Source organism: Pseudophryne corroboree, chromosome 2 (genome assembly GCF_028390025.1).
Source record: "Pseudophryne corroboree isolate aPseCor3 chromosome 2, aPseCor3.hap2, whole genome shotgun sequence".
Lineage (NCBI taxonomy): Eukaryota > Metazoa > Chordata > Amphibia > Anura > Myobatrachidae > Pseudophryne > Pseudophryne corroboree.
This window is the reverse complement of record NC_086445.1, coordinates 398,158,343-398,179,297: the sequence shown is the minus strand read 5'-3', so window position 1 is coordinate 398,179,297 and position 20,955 is coordinate 398,158,343. Positions and strand designations below refer to the sequence as shown.

Below are 20,955 nucleotides of genomic sequence, written 5' to 3'. Positions count from 1 at the left end.
CATTCCGGGAGTGGACAACTGGGAAGCAGACTTCCTCAGCAGACACGATCTCCATCCAGGAGAGTGGGGACTTCATCAAGAAGTTTTTTTTGCAGACGTAACACGTCTTTGGGGAACTCCTCAAATAGACATGATGGCGTCACGCCTCAACAAAAAACTTCGGAGGTATTGCGCCAGGTCTCAGGACCCTCAGGCAGTAGCAGTAGACGCACTGGTAACACCGTGGGTGTTCAAATCGGTCTATGTGTTTCCTCCTCTTCCTCTCATCACGAAAGTGTTGAGGATCATAAGACGAAGAAGAGTACAGACGATACTCGTTGTCCCAGACTGGCCTCGAAGGGCCTGGTACTCTGATCTACAAGAGATGCTCACAGGAGACCCCTTGCCTCTTCCTCTGAGGGAAGACCTGTTGCAGCAGGGGCCCTGTGTATTTCAAGACTTACCGCGGTTACGTTTGACGGCATGGCGGTTGAACGCCGAATCCTAGCAAAAAAGGGGATTCCGGAAGAGGTCATCCCTACTTTAATAAAGGCTAGGAAGGAGGTGACGATTAAACATTATCACCGTATCTGGCGAAAGTATGTGTCTTGGTGTGAGACCAAGAATGCACCTACGGAAGATTTTCATCTGGGTCGTCTTCTCCACTTCCTACAGACAGGAGTGGATATGGGCCTGAAATTAGGCTCGGTTAAGGTACAGATTTCGGCCCTCTCGATTTTCTTTCAGAAGGAATTGGCTTCTCTTCCAGAAGTCCAGACGTTTGTAAAGGGAGTGCTGCACATCCAGCCCCCTTTTGTGCCTCCAGTGGCACCATGGGACCTGAACGTGGTGTTGCAGTTCCTAAAATCACACTGGTTTGAACCGCTTAACAAGGTTGAGTTGAAATTTCTTACCTGGAAGGTGGTCATGTTGTTGGCCTTAGCATCAGCAAGGCGAGTGTCAGAATTGGCGGCTCTCTCACACAAGAGCCCCTACTTGATTTTTCATGTGGATCGAGCTGAATTGAGGACACGTCCGCAATTTTTGCCTAAAGTGGTTTCGTCGTTCCATATGAATCAACCTATTGTGGTGCCTGTGGCTACCGGTGACCTGGAGGATTCCAGATCCCTGGATGTAGTCAGGGCCTTAAAGATTTATGTAGCCAGGACGGCTAGAATTAGGAAAATAGAGGCTCTGTTTGTCCTGTATGCGGCCAATAACATTGGCGCTCATGCTTCAAAGCAGACTATTGCTCGCTGGATCTGTAATACGATTCAGCAGGCTCACTCTACGGCTGGATTGCCGGTACCAAATTCGGTTAAGGCCCATTCCACTAGGAAGGTGGGCTCTTCTTGGGCGGCTGCCCGAGGCGTCTCGGCTTTACAACTTTGCCGAGCGGCGACTTGGTCGGGGTCAAACACTTTTGCTAAATTCTACAAGTTTGATACCCTGGCTGATGAGAACCTAGCGTTTGCTCAGTCGGTGCTGCAGAGTCATACGCACTCTCCCGCCCGATTAGGTGCTTTGGTATAAACCCCCTTACGGAGTCCCCAGCATCCTCTAGGACGTAAGAGAAAATAAGATTTTAAACCTACCGGTAAATCTATTTCTCCTAGTCCGTAGAGGATGCTGGGCGCCCATCCCAGTGCGGAAACTCTGCAAGACTTGTATATAGTTGTTGCTTACATAAGGGTTATGTTACAGTTGACATCGGTATTGGACCGTTACTTTTGTTTTTGTTCATACTGTTAACTGGTTATGTATGTTCCAGGTTACATGGTATGATTGGTGTGGGCTGGTATGAGTCTTGCCCTTGGATTGCTAAATCCTGCCTTGTATTGTCCATCTCCTCTGGGCACAGTTCTCTAACTGAGGTCTGGAGGAGGGGCATAGAGGGAGTAGCCAGTGCACACCCATAGTCAAAGTTCTTTTTAGGTGCCCTATCTCCTGCGGAGCCCGTCTATACCCCATGGTCCTTACGGAGTCCCCAGCATCCTCTACGGACTAGGAGAAATAGATTTACCGGTAGGTTTAAAATCTTATTATTATTATTATTCATGAAACTAAGAACATTTTGGTAAGCTCAATTCCTGTTTATTTCATGCTTTATGCTTAATAAACACTTAAGTAGTTGCTGACCCAGCAAAATAGATGAACTCACCTGTGCATGATTACAGACATCTACAAAACAACCCCCCCCCCCACCCCCCTTCAACACACGCACACACATATATATAAATGACATACAGTCTCAGAAGTGTCTTGAAAGTGTTTTCGGTGTTCCTGGGATGGCAGGGAGGCACTAAGCGGATGCACAGAGATGGCTCATCTTATGGGGGTGTTACAGGTGTTTGGTTATTTTCATGTTTGCCGACATCCTGACTGCCCTCTCCGGGAGAGAGTAGCCATGTCAGCTCAGCAGGGGGGGCGGGGCAGGGCACTCATGCATAGAGGGGGTGGGGTGGAGGTGGAACAGGGGTGTGTTTACCGTGAGCACATCAGTGAAGCCACGCCCGTGCTCTGTAATGCCTATGTTACCAGCATTATACCGCAGGGGGCGTGTCTATGATGACGCGTCATTGACTGCCTGAACCGCCCAATTTACTCAGTAAGTTGGGGGGGGGGGGACACCTTGAAAATTAGATGACTTGCCTGCTCTTCCAGGGCGCCAGGTGGGCCAACGGATTTTCGGGAGCCTTCCGGCAATTCCGGGAGAATAGGCAAGTGTGGTTATTCCACACCAAATAGGCACAGGTTTCAGACTGACCATTTCAGATTGTAAAGAGATTTGGTATTTTAAATACTGCCATGGGTGTAAAGGATGTTTAGGCTGATATGTTCAATGGTTTTGAAGTTATATGCCTTTAAAGTTGCCATTTTTTTTTCACAAAAAAATTGCTATTAATGTTTTTTTAAAATTGCACTTGCGTGAGTTCAGCAAGGTCTCATTTTAAACCTCTTTTTTATTGGCTTTCATATAATATATAACACAGCAGTATATTTTCATAAAAATGAAAAATGTAAAAACAAAATGAGATTTTCTCAAAAAGCCAATATTTAAATTCTTTGAAAAAAAACAAAACCTCAAATATTTTTCATACTGTTGTTAAAAAATCCCCCAAGTTTTATTTTGGGATCACATCACATGCTATAAGAACTTTCATTTTTTCGTGTTTCATGAAAATTGTATTTAAGAATCATCAAACAATGGGGGTAATTCCAAGTTGATCGCAGCAGGATTTTTGATAGCAATTGGGCAAAACCATGTGCACTGCAGGGGAGGCAGATATAACATGTGCAGAAAGAGTTAGATTTGGGTGGGTTATTTATTTCTGTGCAGGGTAAATACTGGCTGCTTTATTTTTACACTGCAAATTAGATTGCAGATTGAACACACCCCACCCAAATCTAACTCTCTCTGCACATGTTATATCTGCCTCCCCTGCAGTGCACATGGTTTTGCCCAATTGCTAACAAAAATCCTGCTGCGATCAACTTGGAATTACCCCCCATATTTTTTCCAGATCACCACATTAGAGGAATGCGCGCTCCTCTTCAGGACAGGTGTGTTTGGGGACTAGATTCTACAGACAGTGCCCGCAGTAGTGGCTCTTGCCACGGGCAAGCAGGCTTTTTGCCCGGGGCGCCGCTACCCTGAGGGCGCCACCGTGGCAAGAGCCGCTACAAATCCTCCCTCCCTCCCTGGTCCCCGGCTGCAGTGAGCGCCGCGTGCGCCCGTTGCAGCCGGCGTCCCTGACTGACGCTAGAGGTCAAAATTAACCCCTAGTGTCAGTGCGACGCTGCGATGGGAGAGACATCATGATGTCTCTCCCATAGAGAGGAGCCGGCGCCCGGAGACAGCAGCGGCAGCAGCAGTCCGGAAGCAGGAGCGAGGCTGGTAAGTATTGTTTTTTTCTTGTAGGGTTTAAAAGCGTCACTACTACAGGGGGCACATACTGGGGGCACAGCTACTGGGGGCACATACTGGGGGCACTGCTACAGGGGGCACAGCTACAAGGGTCACAGCTACTGGAGGCAGATCTACAGGGGGCACATAATGGGGGCACTGCTACAAGGGGAACAGCTACTGGGGGCACAGCTACTAGGGGCAGATCTTCAGGGGGCACTGCTACAGGGAGGCAAATCAACTGGGGGCACAGCTACTGGGGGCACTACTACAGTGGGCACTGCTACAAGGGGCACAGCTACTGGGGGCAAATTACAGGGGGGCACAAGTACAGGGGGCACAGCTACAGGGGGCACAGATATGGGGGGCAAATCAACTGGGGGGCACAACTACTTGGGGAAAATCTGGGGGCACAGCTACTGGGGGCACAACTGTGGCCACGACCCTCCCCTATGAAGCCACGCCCCTATTTTCCGCCAACGAACTGTTTTGCCGTGCCGGGGGGGGAGGGGCGCCAGTGGAAACTTTCGCACTGGGCGCAGCAAGGTGTAGAACCGGCCCTGAGTGCCCGCTCCCACTTCTGTGCAAGCGCATAAACTTAAGTGGAAAGATACTCCATGTGGAAAGATTCTTAAACCTCTGTTGATTTGGTGTGGAAAAACCCTGTGTGTCAGTGTAGTGGTTGCGAGCTCAGGTGCATAGTTGCTCACAATGTAGGCCATACTCTGATGAAGAATCTGTACCTGGGGCTGGTGCAAGTTTCTTGGTGCGACAGATGGTTGCATCTAAAGACGCACCAAGCAGTATTTGAGCATATAAAGATGCTAAAAGCACATCGGACGCACGACTGTGCACCCGGGAAGAGCTTGTACCAGCATTTGCATAAAGTCACAGATGTACAACTACAAAAGATGGAGACACAGATGCCCCTGCATGCAGTGCAGAATCAACCCCTTAGTATACAAGGTGGGAGTAAAGCAAAAAAAGAGCAAGGAACTGTGCACCTGGACAAACTATGCAGCAATGTGAGGGGTATAAATAAATGTATTTTCTCTATCGTCCTAGTGGATGCTGGGGTTCCTGAAAGGACCATGGGGAATAGCGGCTCCGCTGGAGACAGGGCACAAAAAGTAAAGCTTTAGGATCAGGTGGTGTGCACTGGCTCCTCCCCCTATGACCCTCCTCCAAGCCTCAGTTAGATTTTTGTGCCCGGCCGAGAAGGGTGCAATCTAGGTGGCTCTCCTGAGCTGCTTAGAATAAAAGTTTAGTTAGGTTTTTTTATTTTCAGTGAGTCCTGCTGGCAACAGGCTCACTGCATCGTGGGACTAAGGGGAGAAGAAACGGACTCACCTGAGTGCAGAGTGGATCGGGTTTCTTAGGCTACTGGACACTAGCTCCAGAGGGACGATCACAGGTTCAGCCTGGATGGGTCACCGGAGCCGCGCCGCCGTCCCCCTTACAGAGCCAGAAGAGACGAAGAGGTCCGGTGAAATCGGCGGCAGAAGACATCCTGTCTTCAGACTAAGGTAGCGCACAGCACCGCAGCTGTGCGCCATTGCTCTCAGCACACTTCACACTCCGGTCACTGAGGGTGCAGGGCGCTGGGGGGGGAGCGCCCTGAGACGCAATATAACGGAATACCTTAGGTGGCAAAACAGAATACATCACATATAGCTCCTGGGCTATATGGATGTATTTTAATCCCCTGCCATTTTACACAGAAAAGCGGGAGATAAGGACGTCGTGAAGGGGCGAAGCCTATCTCCTCAGCACACAAGCGCCATTTTCCCTCACAGCTCCGCTGGAAGGACGGCTCCCTGACTCTCCCCTGCAGTCCTGCTTCAGAATCAGGGTAAAAAAGAGAAGGGGGGGCATTTTTGGCAGCAAATAACGATAATAACAGCAGCTATAAGGGAATAACACTTATATAAGGTTATCCCTGTATATATATATATATAGCGCTGGGTGTGTGCTGGCAGACTCTCCCTCTGTCTCTCCAAAGGGCTAAGTGGGGTCCTGTCCTCTATCAGAGCATTCCCGGTGTGTGTGCTGTGTGTCGGTACGCGTGTGTCGACATGTATGAGGAGGAAAATTATGTGGAGGCGGAGCAGTTGCCTGTGTTGGTGATGTCACCCCCTAGGGAGTCGACACCTGACTGGATGATTGTATTTAAACAATTAAGTGATAATGTCAGCAATTTGCAGAAAACTGTTGACGACATGAGACAGCCGGCAAATCAATTAGTGCCTGTCCAGGCGTCTCAGACACCGTCAGGGGCGCTAAAACGCCCGTTACCTCAGTGAGTCGACACAGACCCTGACACAGATACTGAGTCTAGTGTCGACGGTGACGAGACAAACGTAATGTCCAGTAGGGCCACACGTTACATGATCACGGCAATGAAAGAGGCATTGAACCTTTCTGACACTACAAGTACCACAAAGAAGGGTATTATGTGGGGAGAGAAAAAACTACCAATATTTTTTCCTGAGTCAGAGGAAATAAATGAGGTGTGTGAAAAAGCGTGGGTTTCCCCCGATAAAAAACAGCTAATTTCTAAAAAATTATTAGCATTATATCCTTTCCCGCCAGAGGTTAGGGCGCGTTGGGAAACACCCCCTAGGGTAGATAAGGCGCTCACACGTTTATCAAAACAAGTAGCGTTACCGTCTCCTGATACGGCTACCCTCAAAGAACCAGCTGATAGAAGGCTGGAAAATATCCTAAAAAGTATATACACACATACTGGTGTTATACTGCGACCAGCAATCGCCTCAGCCTGGATGTGCAGTGCTGGAGTCGCATGGTCGGATTCCCTGACCGAGAATATTGATACCCTGGATAGGGACAATATTTTGTTAACTATAGAACATTTAAAGGATGCACTACTATATATGCGTGATGCACAGAGGGATATTTGCACCCTGGCATCAAGAATAAGTGCTATGTCCATCTCTGCCAGAAGAGCGTTATGGACGCGACAGTGGTCAGGGGATGCGGATTCCAAACGGCACATGGAAGTATTGCCGTATAAAGGGGAGGAGTTATTTGGGGCTGGTCTATCGGACCTGGTGGCCACGGCAACGGCTGGAAAATCCACCTTTTTACCCCAGGTCACTCCACATCAGCAGAAAAAGACACCGTCTTTTCAAACTCAGTCCTTTCGTTCCCATAAGTACGCTTCACAGGAGCAGAAGCCCTCCCCTGCTTCTGCCAAGTCTTCAGCATGACGCTGGGGCTTTACAAGCAGACTCAGATATGGTGGGGGCCCGTCTCAAGAATTTCAACGCGCAGTGGGCTCACTCGCAAGTGGATCCCTGGATTCTACAGGTAGTATCGCAGGGGTACAAACTGGAATTCGAGGCGTTTCCCCCTCGTCGTTTCCTGAAGTCTGCTTTACCAAAGTCTCCCTCCGACAGGGAGGCAGTTTTGGCAGCCATTCACAAGCTGTATTCCCAGCAGGTGATAATCAAGGTACCCCTCCTGCAACAAGGAAAGGGGTATTATTCCACGCTGTTTGTGGTACCGAAGCCGGACGGCTCGGTGAGACCAATTTTAAATCTGAAATCCTTGAACACTTACATAAAAAGGTTCAAATTCAAGATGGAGTCACTCAGAGCAGTGATAGCAAACCTGGAAGAAGGGGACTATATGGTGTCTCTGGACATCAAGGATGCTTATCTCCACGTCCCGATATACCCTTCTCACCAAGGGTACCTCAGGTTTGTAGTACAAAACTGTCATTATCAGTTTCAGACGCTGCCGTTTGGATTGTCCACGGCACCTCGGGTCTTTACCAAGGTAATGGCCGAAATGATGATTCTTCTAAGAAGAAAAGACATTTTAATTATCCCTTACTTGGACGATCTCCTGATAAGGGCAAGATCCAGGGAACAGTTAGAAGTCGGAGTAGCACTATCTCAGGTAGTGTTACGTCAGCACGGGTGGATTCTAAATATTCCAAAATCGCAGCTGATTCCAACGACACGTCTACTGTTCCTAGGAATGATTCTGGACACAGTCCAGAAGAAGGTGTTTCTCCCGGAGGAGAAGGCCAGGGAGTTATCCGAGCTAGTCAGGAACCTCCTAAAACCAGGACAGGTCTCAGTGCATCAGTGCACGAGGGTCCTGGGGAAAATGGTGGCTTCTTACGAAGCGATTCCATTCGGAAGATTCCATGCAAGAACATTTCAGTGGGATCTACTGGACAAATGGTCCGGATCGCATCTGCAGATGCATCAGCGGATAACCCTGTCGCCAAGGACAAGGGTGTCTCTCCTGTGGTGGCTGCAGAGTGCTCATCTACTAGAGGGCCGCAGATTTGGCATTCAGGATTGGATCCTGGTAACCACGGATGCCAGCCTGAGAGGCTGGGGAGCAGTCACACAGGGAAGGAATTTCCAGGGCCTGTGGTCAAGCCTGGAAACGTCTCTTCATATAAACATTCTGGAACTAAGGGCCATTTACAATGCCCTAAGTCAAGCAAAACCTCTGCTTCAGGGTCAGGCGGTGTTGATCCAATCGGACAACATCACGTCAGTCGCCCACGTTAACAGACAGGGCGGCACGAGAAGCAGGAGGGCAATGGCAGAAGCTGCAAGGATTCTTCACTGGGCGGAAAATCATGTGATAGCACTGTCAGCAGTATTCATTCCGGGAGTGGACAACTGGGAAGCAGACTTCCTCAGCAGACACGACCTTCACCCGGGAGAGTGGGGACTTCACCCAGAAGTCTTCCACCTGATTGTAAACCGTTGGGAAAAACCAAAGGTGGACATGATGGCGTCCCGCCTCAACAAAAAACTGGACAGATATTGCGCCAGGTCAAGGGACCCTCAGGCAATAGCAGTGGACGCTCTGGTAACGCCGTGGGTGTACCAGTCAGTGTATGTGTTCCCTCCTCTGCCTCTCATACCAAAAGTACTGAGAATCATAAGAAGGAGAGGAGTAAGAACTATACTCGTGGTTCCGGATTGGCCAAGACGGACTTGGTACCCGGAACTTCAAGAGATGCTCACGGACGAACCGTGGCCTCTACCTCTAAGAAAGGACCTGCTACTGCAGGAGCCTTGTCTGTTCCAAGACTTACCGCGGCTGCGTTTGACGGCATGGCGGTTGAACGCCGGATCCTGAGGGAAAAAGGCATTCCAGAAGAAGTCATCCCTACTCTGGTCAAAGCCAGGAAGGACGTAACCGCAAAACATTATCACCGCATTTGGCGTAAATATGTTGCGTGGTGTGAGGCCAAGAAGGCCCCTACAGAGGAATTTCAACTGGGTCGTTTCCTTCATTTCCTGCAAACAGGACTGTCTATGGGCCTAAAATTAGGGTCCATTAAGGTTCAAATTTCGGCCCTGTCGATTTTCTTCCAGAAAGAACTGGCTTCAGTACCTGAAGTTCAGACATTTGTAAAAGGGGTCCTGCACATACAGCCTCCTTTTGTGCCTCCAGTGGCACCTTGGGATCTCAATGTGGTGTTGAGTTTTCTAAAGTCACATTGGTTTGAACCACTTTCCACTGTGGACTTAAAATATCTCACATGGAAGGTGTCGATGCTGTTAGCCTTGGCTTCAGCCAGGCGTGTGTCAGAATTGGCGGCTTTATCATATAAAAGCCCTTACTTAATTTTTCATTCTGACAGGGCGGAATTGAGGACTCGTCCTCAATTTCTACCTAAGGTGGTTTCTGCATTTCACATGAACCAACCTATTGTGGTACCTGCGGCTACCAGGGACTTAGAGGACTCTAAGTTGCTTGACGTTGTCAGGGCCTTGAAAATATATGTTTCCAGGACGGCTGGAGTCAGAAAATCTGACTCGCTGTTTATCCTGTATGCACCCAACAAGCTGGGTGCTCCTGCTTCTAAGCAGACGATTGCTCGTTGGATTTGTAGTACAATTCAGCTTGCACATTCTGTGGCAGGATTGCCACAGCCAAAATCAGTAAAAGCCCATTCCACAAGGAAAGTGGGCTCATCTTGGGCGGCTGCCCGAGGGGTCTCGGCTTTACAACTTTGCCGAGCAGCTACTTGGTCAGGGGCAAACACGTTTGCTAAATTCTACAAATTTGATACCCTGGCTGAGGAGGACCTGGAGTTCTCTCATTCGGTGCTGCAGAGTCATCCGCACTCTCCCGCCCGTTTGGGAGCTTTGGTATAATCCCCATGGTCCTTTCAGGAACCCCAGCATCCACTAGGACGATAGAGAAAATAAGAATTTACTTACCGATAATTCTATTTCTCGGAGTCCGTAGTGGATGCTGGGCGCCCATCCCAAGTGCGGATTATCTGCAATACTTGTACATAGTTACAAAAATCGGGTTATTATTGTTGTGAGACATCTTTTCAGAGGCTCCGCTGTTATCATACTGTTAACTGGGTTCAGATCACAGGTTGTACAGTGTGATTGGTGTGGCTGGTATGAGTCTTACCCGGGATTCAAAATCCTTCCTTATTGTGTACGCTCGTCCGGGCACAGTATCCTAACTGAGGCTTGGAGGAGGGTCATAGGGGGAGGAGCCAGTGCACACCACCTGATCCTAAAGCTTTACTTTTTGTGCCCTGTCTCCTGCGGAGCCGCTATTCCCCATGGTCCTTTCAGGAACCCCAGCATCCACTACGGACTCCGAGAAATAGAATTATCGGTAAGTAAATTCTTATTTTTGTTTTTGGATGCAGTATAAATACTGTCTGGTTTTGTATGTAGCCCATAAATGCTGAACAGTTTTTTTATTTACAAAGCAATTCAGTTTTGAGTTTGGGCACGCTCCTCCCGAGTTTAAATCTTTCTGCACGTTATATCTGCCCCACCTGCAGTGCAGCAAAGATTTGCCAGGGTGCACAGTTACTCGCTATATTTTGCTGTACTCCCAACTTAGAAGGTACTTGGGAATCGTATTCGTTTTTTTGTAGCAAGGGAATCGTTATAAAGTTGCAAATTATTTTTTCCAAATACGATTGTAATGTTTAGACGTTCAACCTCCATGCCGTCAAACGTAGCCGCGGCAAGTCTTGATAAGCAAACGGAACCTGTTGCAGTAGGTCCTCCCGAAGAGGAAGAGGCCTCGGATCTTCCAGCAGAAAACCCAGAAGATCCGCGTACCAAGCCCTTCTTGGCCAGTCTGGAGCAATCAGGATTGCCTGAACTCTTGTTCTCCTTGTGAGTTTTAGAACTCTTGGAATGAGTGGAAGTGGAGGAAACATGTACACCGACTTGAACACCCACGTAGACACTAGTGCGTCCACTGCCACGGCTTGCGGGTCCCTTGACCTGAAACAATACCTCCGAAGCTTCTTGTTGAGACGGGAGGCCATTATGTCTATTTGAGGTACACCCCAAAGATCCGTCACCTCCGTGAACACCTCCGGATGGAGGCCCCACTCTCCTGGATGGAGATCGTGTCTCCTGAGGAAGCCCGCTTCCCAGTTGTCTACACCCGGAATGAAGATTGCTGACAACGCCAACGGGTGTTTTTCCGCCCATAGGAGGATTCTTGTTACCTCTGACATTGCAGCTCTGCTCTTCATTCCGCCCTGTTGGTTTATGTAGGCCACCGTCGTTACATTGTCCGACTGTACTTGAATGGCTCGATCTCGCAGAAGATGAGCCGCTTGGAGAAGACCGTTGTAGACGGCTCTTAGTTCCAGAATGTTTTATCGGAAGACTGGATTCCAGGCTTGACCACCTTCTTTGGAAGGTTACCCCCTGAGTGACTGCACCCCAGCCCCAGAGACTTGCATCCGTGGTTATAAGGATCCAATCCTGAATACCGAACCTGCGGCTCTCCAGAAGGTGAATTGCAGCCACCATAGGAGTGAAATCCTTGCTTTCGGCGACAGACGTATTCTCTGGTGCGTGTGGAGATGAGAACCCGACCACTTGTCCAGGAGATCCAGTTGGAAGGACCGAGGATGAAACCTTCCGTACTGTAGAGCCTTGTAAGAAGCAACCATCTTCCCCAGAAGGCGAATGCACTGGTGAACCAATACCAGGCTTCAGGACGTCCCGAACCATTGTTTGAATCACCAATGCTTTCTCCTCTGGTAGAAACACCCTCTGTACTTCCGTGTCAAGGATCATTCCCAGAAAAGACAATCTCCTTGTCGGCTCCAAATGTGATTTTGGAAGGTTCAGGATCCAAAAGTGTTCCCTGAGCAGATGAGTCGTGAGAACAATGGACTGCAACAACATCTCCCTGGACGATGCCTTTATCAGCAGATCGTCCAGATATGGGATGATGTTCAACCCCTGCCTGCGGAGAACCATCATCTCTGCCATCACCTTGGTGAACACACTCGGTGCTGTGGAGAGGCCGAATGGTAGTGCCTGGAACTGAAAATTACTGTCTAACAGTGCGAATCGGAGATAAGCCTGATGCGGTGGCCAAATCGGAACATGGAGGTATGCATCCTTGATATCCAGGGATACCAGGAACTCCCCTTCCTCCAGACCTGAGATCACTGCTCTCAGAGACTCCATTTTGAATTTGAACTCCCTCAGAAAGGGGTTTAGTGATTTCAAGTTCAAAATTGGCCTGACTGAACCATCCAGTTTCGGTACCACGAAAAGGTTCAAATAATAACCTTTGTTTTGCATATGAGGTGGAACTGGGACAATGACCTTTGACTTTTCCAATTTTTGGATGGCTTCCTGTAGGACAGCCCTGTCTGCCAATAAAGCTGGCAAGCCCGATTTGAAGAAACGGTGAGGCGGGAGTTGTTGTAACTCCAGTCTGTACCACTAGGACATAATATCCTGTAAACAGGGATCCAGACCGGACGACACCCAGACGTTGCTGAAACGCCTGAGTCTCGCCCCCCACCTGCCCCTCCTCCAGGCTGTGCAGTCCACCGTCATGCTGAGGATTTTGATGTACCAGAAGCAGGCTTCTGTTCTTGGGAACCTGCAGTAGCAGTTTTTTTGGATTTTGCCCGTCCTCCTCTAAAGAAGGTGTTAGTAGGCTTGGTCCTCTTTGTTTTAGCCGTCCGAAAGGACTGCGATGTAGACGAAGAAAAAGGTTTCTTCGTAGCTGGCGAGGCTGAGGGAAGAAAAGTTGACCTACCCGCGGTTGCCGTGGAAATCCACGCATCCAACGCCTCCCCAAATAGAGACTGACCTGTGTAGGGTAGGTTCTCCACACCTCTCCTGGAATCCGCGTCGGCAGACCATTGGCGTAGCCAGAGTCCCCTGCGAGCCGAGACAGACATGGAAGATATCCCTGCAACCATCGAACCCAGGTCCTTCATGGATTCCACCATAAATCCTGCAGAATCCTGTATGTTGCGTAAAAACAATTCAACGTCACTTTTATCCATTGTATCCAAGTCCTCAAGCAACACGCCTGACCACTTTACAATAGCTTTAGAAATCCATGCACAGGCAATAATAGATCACAGTATCGCCCCTGAAGCCGTGTGTATGGATTTGAGTGTAGTGTCAATTTTGCGATCTGCCAGTTCTTTTAACGCGGTAGTTCCCGGGACAGGTAAAAGCACCTTCTTTGACAATCTGGAAACAGATGCGTCAACTATGGGTGGCTTTTCCCATTTCTTTCTATCCTCCTCAGGGAAGGGAAAAGCAATCAGAACCTTTCTTGGGATCTGGAATTTTTTCTGGGTTTTCCCAGGATTTTTCAAATATAGCGTTTAGTTCTTTAGACGCTGGGAAGGTTAGCGAGGCTTTCTTATTATCCGTGAAGTAAGCCTTCTCAACCTGCTCATGTGTTGTGTCAGCAATATTCAACACATCTCTAATGGCCTCAATCATCAACTGCACTCCTTTTGCAAGAGATGTTGCCCCCCGCAGCACATCCCCATCACCGTCTGCCGTGTCAGAATCGGTATCCATGTCATTTTATATAATCTGGGCAAGAGCACGTTTTTGAGGGTGTACGCTAGGGGCCCAAGAAGGAACAGAACCAGACCAACCTGCCATAGAATTCTGTAAAACCTGAGTTGCAGTCTCAGTCTGTGCTACCCTAGTAGAAATCTGAGAAATCATACCCTTAAGAGAGGCTAACCACTCAGGCTGCCTTGTAGGGATCTGTGATACAACAGTACAATCCTGATTACATGGAATGGGATCATCCTGAGAGGAATTATCCTCTGCAGCTTATGACACAGAGTCCCTAGACATGGATTTTGAAGACAACAAACACTCCACACACACACACACACAGGGAAAGGACAGATACAGTTTCCCCCTAAGAATGCCAAGAGAGCCACAGAGATTGGAGCCAACCCACACACACAGCGCTTTTTTTGATAGATGGAAGCCCCTACCCAGCGCTTACTGTGCACCTTAATAGGCTACACAGCATTTACACAGCCCCCCCCCCCCCCCTCCCGGTACCATACAGGATAGCTGGAGTTGATTTGGAGGAACAGCTCTCCCTGTCAGCATCTCCAAAGTGATCAGCAGGCAGGAAAAATAGCGCTGAACGCTGCTGGGTCCGCTTCTGAGGAGAAGCTGCTTCATTTATACTGGCCACTGTTCATTTATACTGGCCTGAGTATTATGCTGGCATAGGAACCAGGGCCCCTGACAGACTTCAATACCAGTGTAGGGTACGGCGCTGGCTCAGGGCGCCCTTCACAGCGCCGCACTAAGTACCGCTGAGCCTCCGGAGCGCAGTTAGTACTGCGCTTCCACCCTGTTGCCGCTTCACACCGGCTGCCCGCTTGCTAGGGGAGCTGGTGACTCACTCGCCACTTGAATCTTCTGGCTCTGTAAGGGGGTGGCGGCATGCTGCGGGGATGAGCGATCACCTGTGGTGGCGAACGTTCATTCTCCTCAGGAGCTCAGTGTCCTGTCAGCGGAGATAGTGACTCAGACCCCTCAGGGCGGACACTACTCCCCCCCTTAGTCCCACGAAGCAAGGAGGCTGTTGCCAGCAGCCTCCCTGTGCCTATACTCTAATAAAAAAATAAAACCAGAGAAATTCCTATGGAGCTCCCCTAGCTGTGACCGTCTCCTCCGGGCACATTTTCTAAACTGAGTATGGTTGGAGGGGCATAGAGGGAAGAGCCAGCCCACACTCTCAAACTCTTAAAGTGCCAATGGCTCCTGGTGGACCCGTCTATACCCCATGGTACTAATGTGGACCCCAGCATCCTCTAGGACGTAAGAGAAAATGTGATTATAAAAAAAAAAAATAGATTGTCTTGTTTACCCGTTTAGTGAAAACTAATAATATCAATTTGCACTAAAAACAATTCGAACGGCATCCCGCACCTCAGCAAACTTGGCCGCTATTACATCTGGGCCATGGTATAGTTCGGTCATTTTGGACCTTTCTTTTGCCTGCTAACCTTGATCGTGTATGGTTTCATCTATTGTACTACTTTTTCTTACATTTATAGTGTACTAGATACTTGTACATGATTAGTTTTTTGGCGTGGCTAAGTAGCAAAGTCTGTGCATGCTAAACAGGGCTTGTTGGCATGATATGTGAATACATACAGTATTATACCCATATCAGCTCTTATGTGTGTGTTGTTTTTTTATTTGAATAAAGGTACTGGTACCATAAAAATAGGTACTGGTACTCACCTAGACTGTTAAATCCTGTGACAGTGTCTTCCTGATCCATTAAGTAGCTGGAACAGATAAGTCTGATCAATGTCTCAGGAAGGAATGTGAGAGAGTGTTCCCCCCAACTTTTTCCCCATGAGACACTAAGGTCCATGGGTGGGACGGCAGCACAGCACTTGAAAAGCAGGACTATCCAAAGCGAGGCAGTTGGATGGTATGTCTATTCCATATACAGTGTGAGATATTTACAACAATCTGATTCTTATGCTGCTTCTAGTTCAAAGCGTAGCTTCCTAATACTAGCTGAAGCCCAGAAATAAACAGATCCTTAGTAAAACTACACGCTAAGGCCCTCATTCCGAGTTGTTCGCTCGCTAGCTGCTTTTAGCAGCATTGCACACGCTAGGCCGCCGCCCTCTGGGAGTGTATCTTAGCTTAGCAGAATAGCGAACGAAAGATTAGCAGAATTGCGAATGAATAATTCTTAGCAGTTTCTGAGTAGCTCGAGACTTACTCCTACACTGCGATCAGCTCAGCCCTTTTCGTTCCTGGTTTGACGTCACAAACACGCCCTGCGTTCGGCCAGCCACTCACCCGTTTCTCCAGAAACTCCTGCGTTTTATCCTGGTACGCCTGCATTTTTCCGCACACTCCCAGAAAACGGTCAGTTTCCGCCCAGAAACACCCACTTCCTGTCAATCACACTCCGATCACTTCAACGATGAAAATTCTTTGTTCGGACGTGAGTAAATCTACTAAGTTTTGTGCTAAAATACTTAGCGCATGCGCACTGCATACCATGCGCATTTTTGCCTTAATCGCTCCATTGCGAAAATCGGCAACGAGCGAACAACTCTGAATGACCCCCTAAATGCCCAACACACCTTACTTCAGTGTTGGTTTACCTCTGTGCTTCCTTCGGCCTTGAAGTATTGTCACGGCCTGCCAGTGGCCACTCCCCCTAGCACCAGTGACTGCTTAGGTCTAGTGGCCATGATGGTGAAGGGCACTCTAACCCAATTACCACAATTTACAGTTACACTTATAAGAAATGTAGTACCTTCACTTTTTTTTATTTTTCAGCTTTGACCAGCATCTAACCAAAACTGAGAAATGTTTATCTCCTCTACCTTTTGTTCCGGAGGAGCCTAGACAGAAATGTACAAATAATGGCTTCTCTTCAAGCAAAAGCGAAGAAAGCTTTGTACCATCTTATATTCCTTGCAGCCGACATCATAGGCCAGAGAATAGTTCACATGCTCGGCAGGTATGTGGTTTCATTTCTATAATAATCTACTTGTGTTTTCAATAAGGTTTTGTCTGGGCTATAGTCCACTTTGTGAAAAAAAGTTTGGTCAGCTATGTAATCATGGAAAAGATGCAAATATATTTTAACACTCGTATGAAATCCAAATATGTAGAACTTTGATAGAGTTAGGTTGGTGACTCGCAAGTGTTAAAGATTGAATCTTTCAGGCTGTAAATGACATTGTAGGTCTTGATTCCAATTTGCATGTAAGTGTCTTTGTGCAACATTACAATGCAGGATTGTAGCCCACCATATGGGGGCTGATTCCGTTACCCACGAGTGCTGCCAAAATAGCTTCCAGTGGCTTCACAAGATATGTCTCAGAGGCTGATTTCTGCTTGCAGCCTAGGTGTGAGCAGTAGTCAGTCTACAATAGTTGCATTTATAAGCACAGTGCGCATGCAACTGAATCGTGCATCTAGAGTTGCATGTGTCACGGCCTGGTGCTTTGTGACTGTGTAAGTGCACTACAGAAAGTTTGTGCTGTTAGACGTCGCATTTAGAGTTACACAGATCTTGAAGTTTGTGCTGTGAGATGTCGCATTTAAAGTTACACAGATCCTGAAGTTTGTTAGCTGCGAGATGAAAATATTGCACCTACATAAATCAACACTAATTTTTTGCAATGCCTGTGTGTATTAAAAACAATATTATTATAGACTTATACTGTATTGTCCAAATAAAACCTGGATTCAGTGCTTTGTATACATTCGCCTCTATATAGGAGTTGTGTAACGCTCCTAATGAATATGCCTGAACAAAAAGAAGTTAATAGAGGCGCTCATATATCCATATGCACTGTATCTCAGATATAACAGCCAAGGAGTCCAATTAATGAATTAAAAAATACTTTATTAAAACCAAACTTATGTTTGTTAATTTAAACTCTTTATGTAATCAATTTTCTAATATATATATATATATATATATATATATATAAATGTTGAGAAATAACACTCAATTTCATTATTCAATCATATGTGCCAAAACAGTTTGAAATAGGCTAGAATACCAAATCCATATATCAGTGCAAATGTTCAAATAACAATAGGACTATTGAATCATACCGGGCGTCCCCGGAGTTTTAAGGCGATTAGCTTTATAAGCTGCTCAAGATGATACAGTTATTACTGATTGCTATCGTATGTAGCTTATAATTACCAGGTTCAGGTGGATACCGACATACTGCAGAGAAATAAGCTGTTTGTTCTAATAGAGCATATTAGGTTTAGTATATAGCTCCCCACAGGTGGTATAACTGTGTCCAGCAAATAGCCAGCTCAAAAGTTCAACGCCGCTGATCTGAATAATTTGAGACCGTACCCGCTGTTTGATGTTAAAGCCGCAATGCACCAGTAGAAAACAGGTCTCGTATTTAACAGATGGATTGTAATCCTTGGTATAGATTAGCGGGGAGCTTACTCTCCGTCCCCCCGTGTGCACCTGGAGCGCTCTCTGTGATGTCCTAACACAGCGCAATATGCGGAATGACAACCCAGGTGCGGACCAAGTTGTCACCGTCCGGTATACAAGCTGGAGGGGAAATTTGCCTCCCGGCTCCCTTGCGATGCTTGAAAGCGGTTTGGGCGGTGATGTGGACGCAGCGGGGTCGGTATCTGTAAAAGTCCACCTGGACCTGTTAGCGGTATAGTAGATGTGGTAGAGCTATTTTAGGCATGATGAAAATTATGGTCCGGATTCTCAGTACACGCAATGCCAATATGCACGAAGTTGGCCAATGTTTTAAGTACTGCGCGTGCATCCCTATTGTTAATGCATGTAGACGCAGAATGAATATGGGCGCAGGGAGTGTGGAATTCAGTAGGCATTCCTGGGATGTAACAGGGGCTCGTTAGGCATACACGGGTGTTTCACTGACAGCGGCTTCATATAAACAAGCTCGCACAGTATGCCATACTCAGAGAAACTGCACCTGCCATAGGCCTAGTGCAGGTTTCAGTGGTGCGTCTGGTGGTGCACCGATGGATTTGCACTGCTGCAAAATGCTGTAAGTGGGTGCCTATGTTTTGAAGAATCGGCCGCAGCATTAGCATAAAGATGATGACACGATATTGAAACAGAAGTGTGTAAACACATCAGACCAAACGATTTAGCAGTATATGTTGTATCAAGGTGCTGAGCAATTACATTTTCATTGAACATATATACAACTCCCTTTTTCTGGCTGAAATAAACTGAAGGTCATTAATGTTCACTTATATTAGTGATTCTTTTTTCTGGCAAAGTCAAAATTAAATGAGTAATTTCATGTTTATTTTTAGAGGTTACGTCCCATTGCCTCAGAAAGTACCACCACTCTGAGCAATAAAGAGGGCCAACACTCAGATATTTGGTCTCCAGTATTCAATGGGCATAAAGATGCAAGGAGATCTAAGGAGTTGCTTGATAGCCCAATGTGAGTATTACTACCTTGTGCAAATTATTGAGTTTTCTTTTAATATATATAATTATATAATCTAATAACATAAAGGTGTAACGTGCGATATGTTTCTGTAGAAAATACACATATAGGAAAGCATACATCTCAGCTGTCAGAAGTTACTATTGGACCTTAGTAGCCATAACTGGAACTCAGGCTAAGTCAGGTGGCCGTAAATAGTCTCTTGGAACACACTGGACATGGCTTTAGTACCCCCCTTTCCTGTAATATATAAGGCTATAAGGAGGTGGTAGTTACATACAGTGCCATTTTTTTTAGTTATGTCTTTTTTCACATTAAAACAGTTATTGCTTTCATTTCAGAACTATTGCTTTCATTCTTTTAATGATCCAAGAAAATGGTGGAGTGCTGAGATTAATGCATTGCTATGCGTATTAAGGGAGTGGTTCAAAAGGTTTAACAATATAGCTCACTCCGCTAGTGCACTATCAACTGTGCAGTAATAAGGTGGTCTTGATGCATGATATTTACTTTTTTCTTGTTACATTGGTCTTTGCATCCTTCAGCAGAAAGGTTCTGTAATTCTCTACAATAAGTGCATGAAATTAACCCTGGTGTGTATGTGTGGTATATAAATAACTGGTAATAAATTAATAAATATACGTGTTCTGCAAAATGTTATTGGACACACAGGCAATACCAGTCATATAACCTTTGTTTATTTCTGGTATTTGATATGTATTGTCTTATTGTTTGCTCTCTTGTGTGATAAGTGGCATTATATAATTCTTACATATATTTCTGGGGGGAAGCGGTTAAAATACCACTAGTTGGGATCCCGGCGGTCACAATGCCGACGCTGGAATGCTGACTAGCTGTGAAATCCCGCTGCTGGAATACCGGCACCACAGGCTATTCTCCCTCTGTGGGAGAATATAACCTGTGGTGAGTGCAGCGTGCCACCGCTCCTGCAGCGCAGCAAGCCTGCAAGGGACTTTCTATTGCTCGCCCCGCTGACAGCATACTGGTGGCCAGGATGCCGCTGTCGGTATACTGACGGCCAGCATCCCGGACGCCGGTTATACATACTGAACCCGTTTCTGAGGACTTACAAAACTTATGTATGCCCTGCCAGCAAAAATGTAGATGGGTACCAGAGGTGCGAGTCTGTTTGTAAACGCATTATGCATCACGTACTATGTAGATGGTAGTCTATAATAATATAAATAATGTAATCTAGTAGTATTACTGTAATAACAGATTAGCACTGTACAGTTAGAGAAAAGGGAATACATCACTGTAAATAACACACGTATATCTAAGAACTCCTGAGTAGTGATGACAGATGTGTTCTCATTCTCGTCATGTAGACCTCGCAATGCAGATTATTTTATGCAGGAAGCTAAACAGATGAAGCATAAAGCAGATGCAATGGTAAGTACACGTTCTTCCCAGATACTGTATAAATTAATTTTCTCCTAGTATTTTATGTGCATGAAGTTATCACCAGCACAATCCGCCAAACATAATTATAAAACCTATTACAAGCATGACTGGCTTTGTTAAATTAAGAAATGCTTGTATCATTGAGTGCTTGTATCCAGATTTCAGAAATTCCTAATTAAGTTATCTCAGTGTAAGAAGTTTTCTTAAAGCCAGATTTATATTGTGTTCCATACTTTGAAAGCACAAAATGTGAATGCAGTAGTAGTCACTTAGAGCAGGCATGCCCAAACTGCGGCCCTCCAGCTGTTGAGAAACTACACATCCCAGCATGCCCTGACACAGCTTTAGCATTCTCTGACAGCAAAACTGTGTCAGGGCATGT

At 46.8% G+C, this 20,955-nt stretch overlaps 1 protein-coding gene across 4 annotated transcripts in view; it reads left to right on the top strand.

Annotated features, from left to right (window-relative positions):
* The window catches only part of AFF3 (ALF transcription elongation factor 3), a 771,336-nt gene that overhangs the window by 680,740 nt on the left and 69,641 nt on the right, over positions 1 to 20,955 (top strand). For all 4 annotated transcript variants that reach the window (XM_063953377.1, XM_063953378.1, XM_063953379.1 and 1 more), the window contains 3 exons: positions 16,501 to 16,684; positions 19,009 to 19,142; positions 20,498 to 20,561. In XM_063953377.1, coding sequence (XP_063809447.1) covers positions 16,501 to 16,684; positions 19,009 to 19,142; positions 20,498 to 20,561 — 382 coding nt within the window. The remainder of the gene's footprint in view (positions 1 to 16,500; positions 16,685 to 19,008; positions 19,143 to 20,497; positions 20,562 to 20,955) is intronic.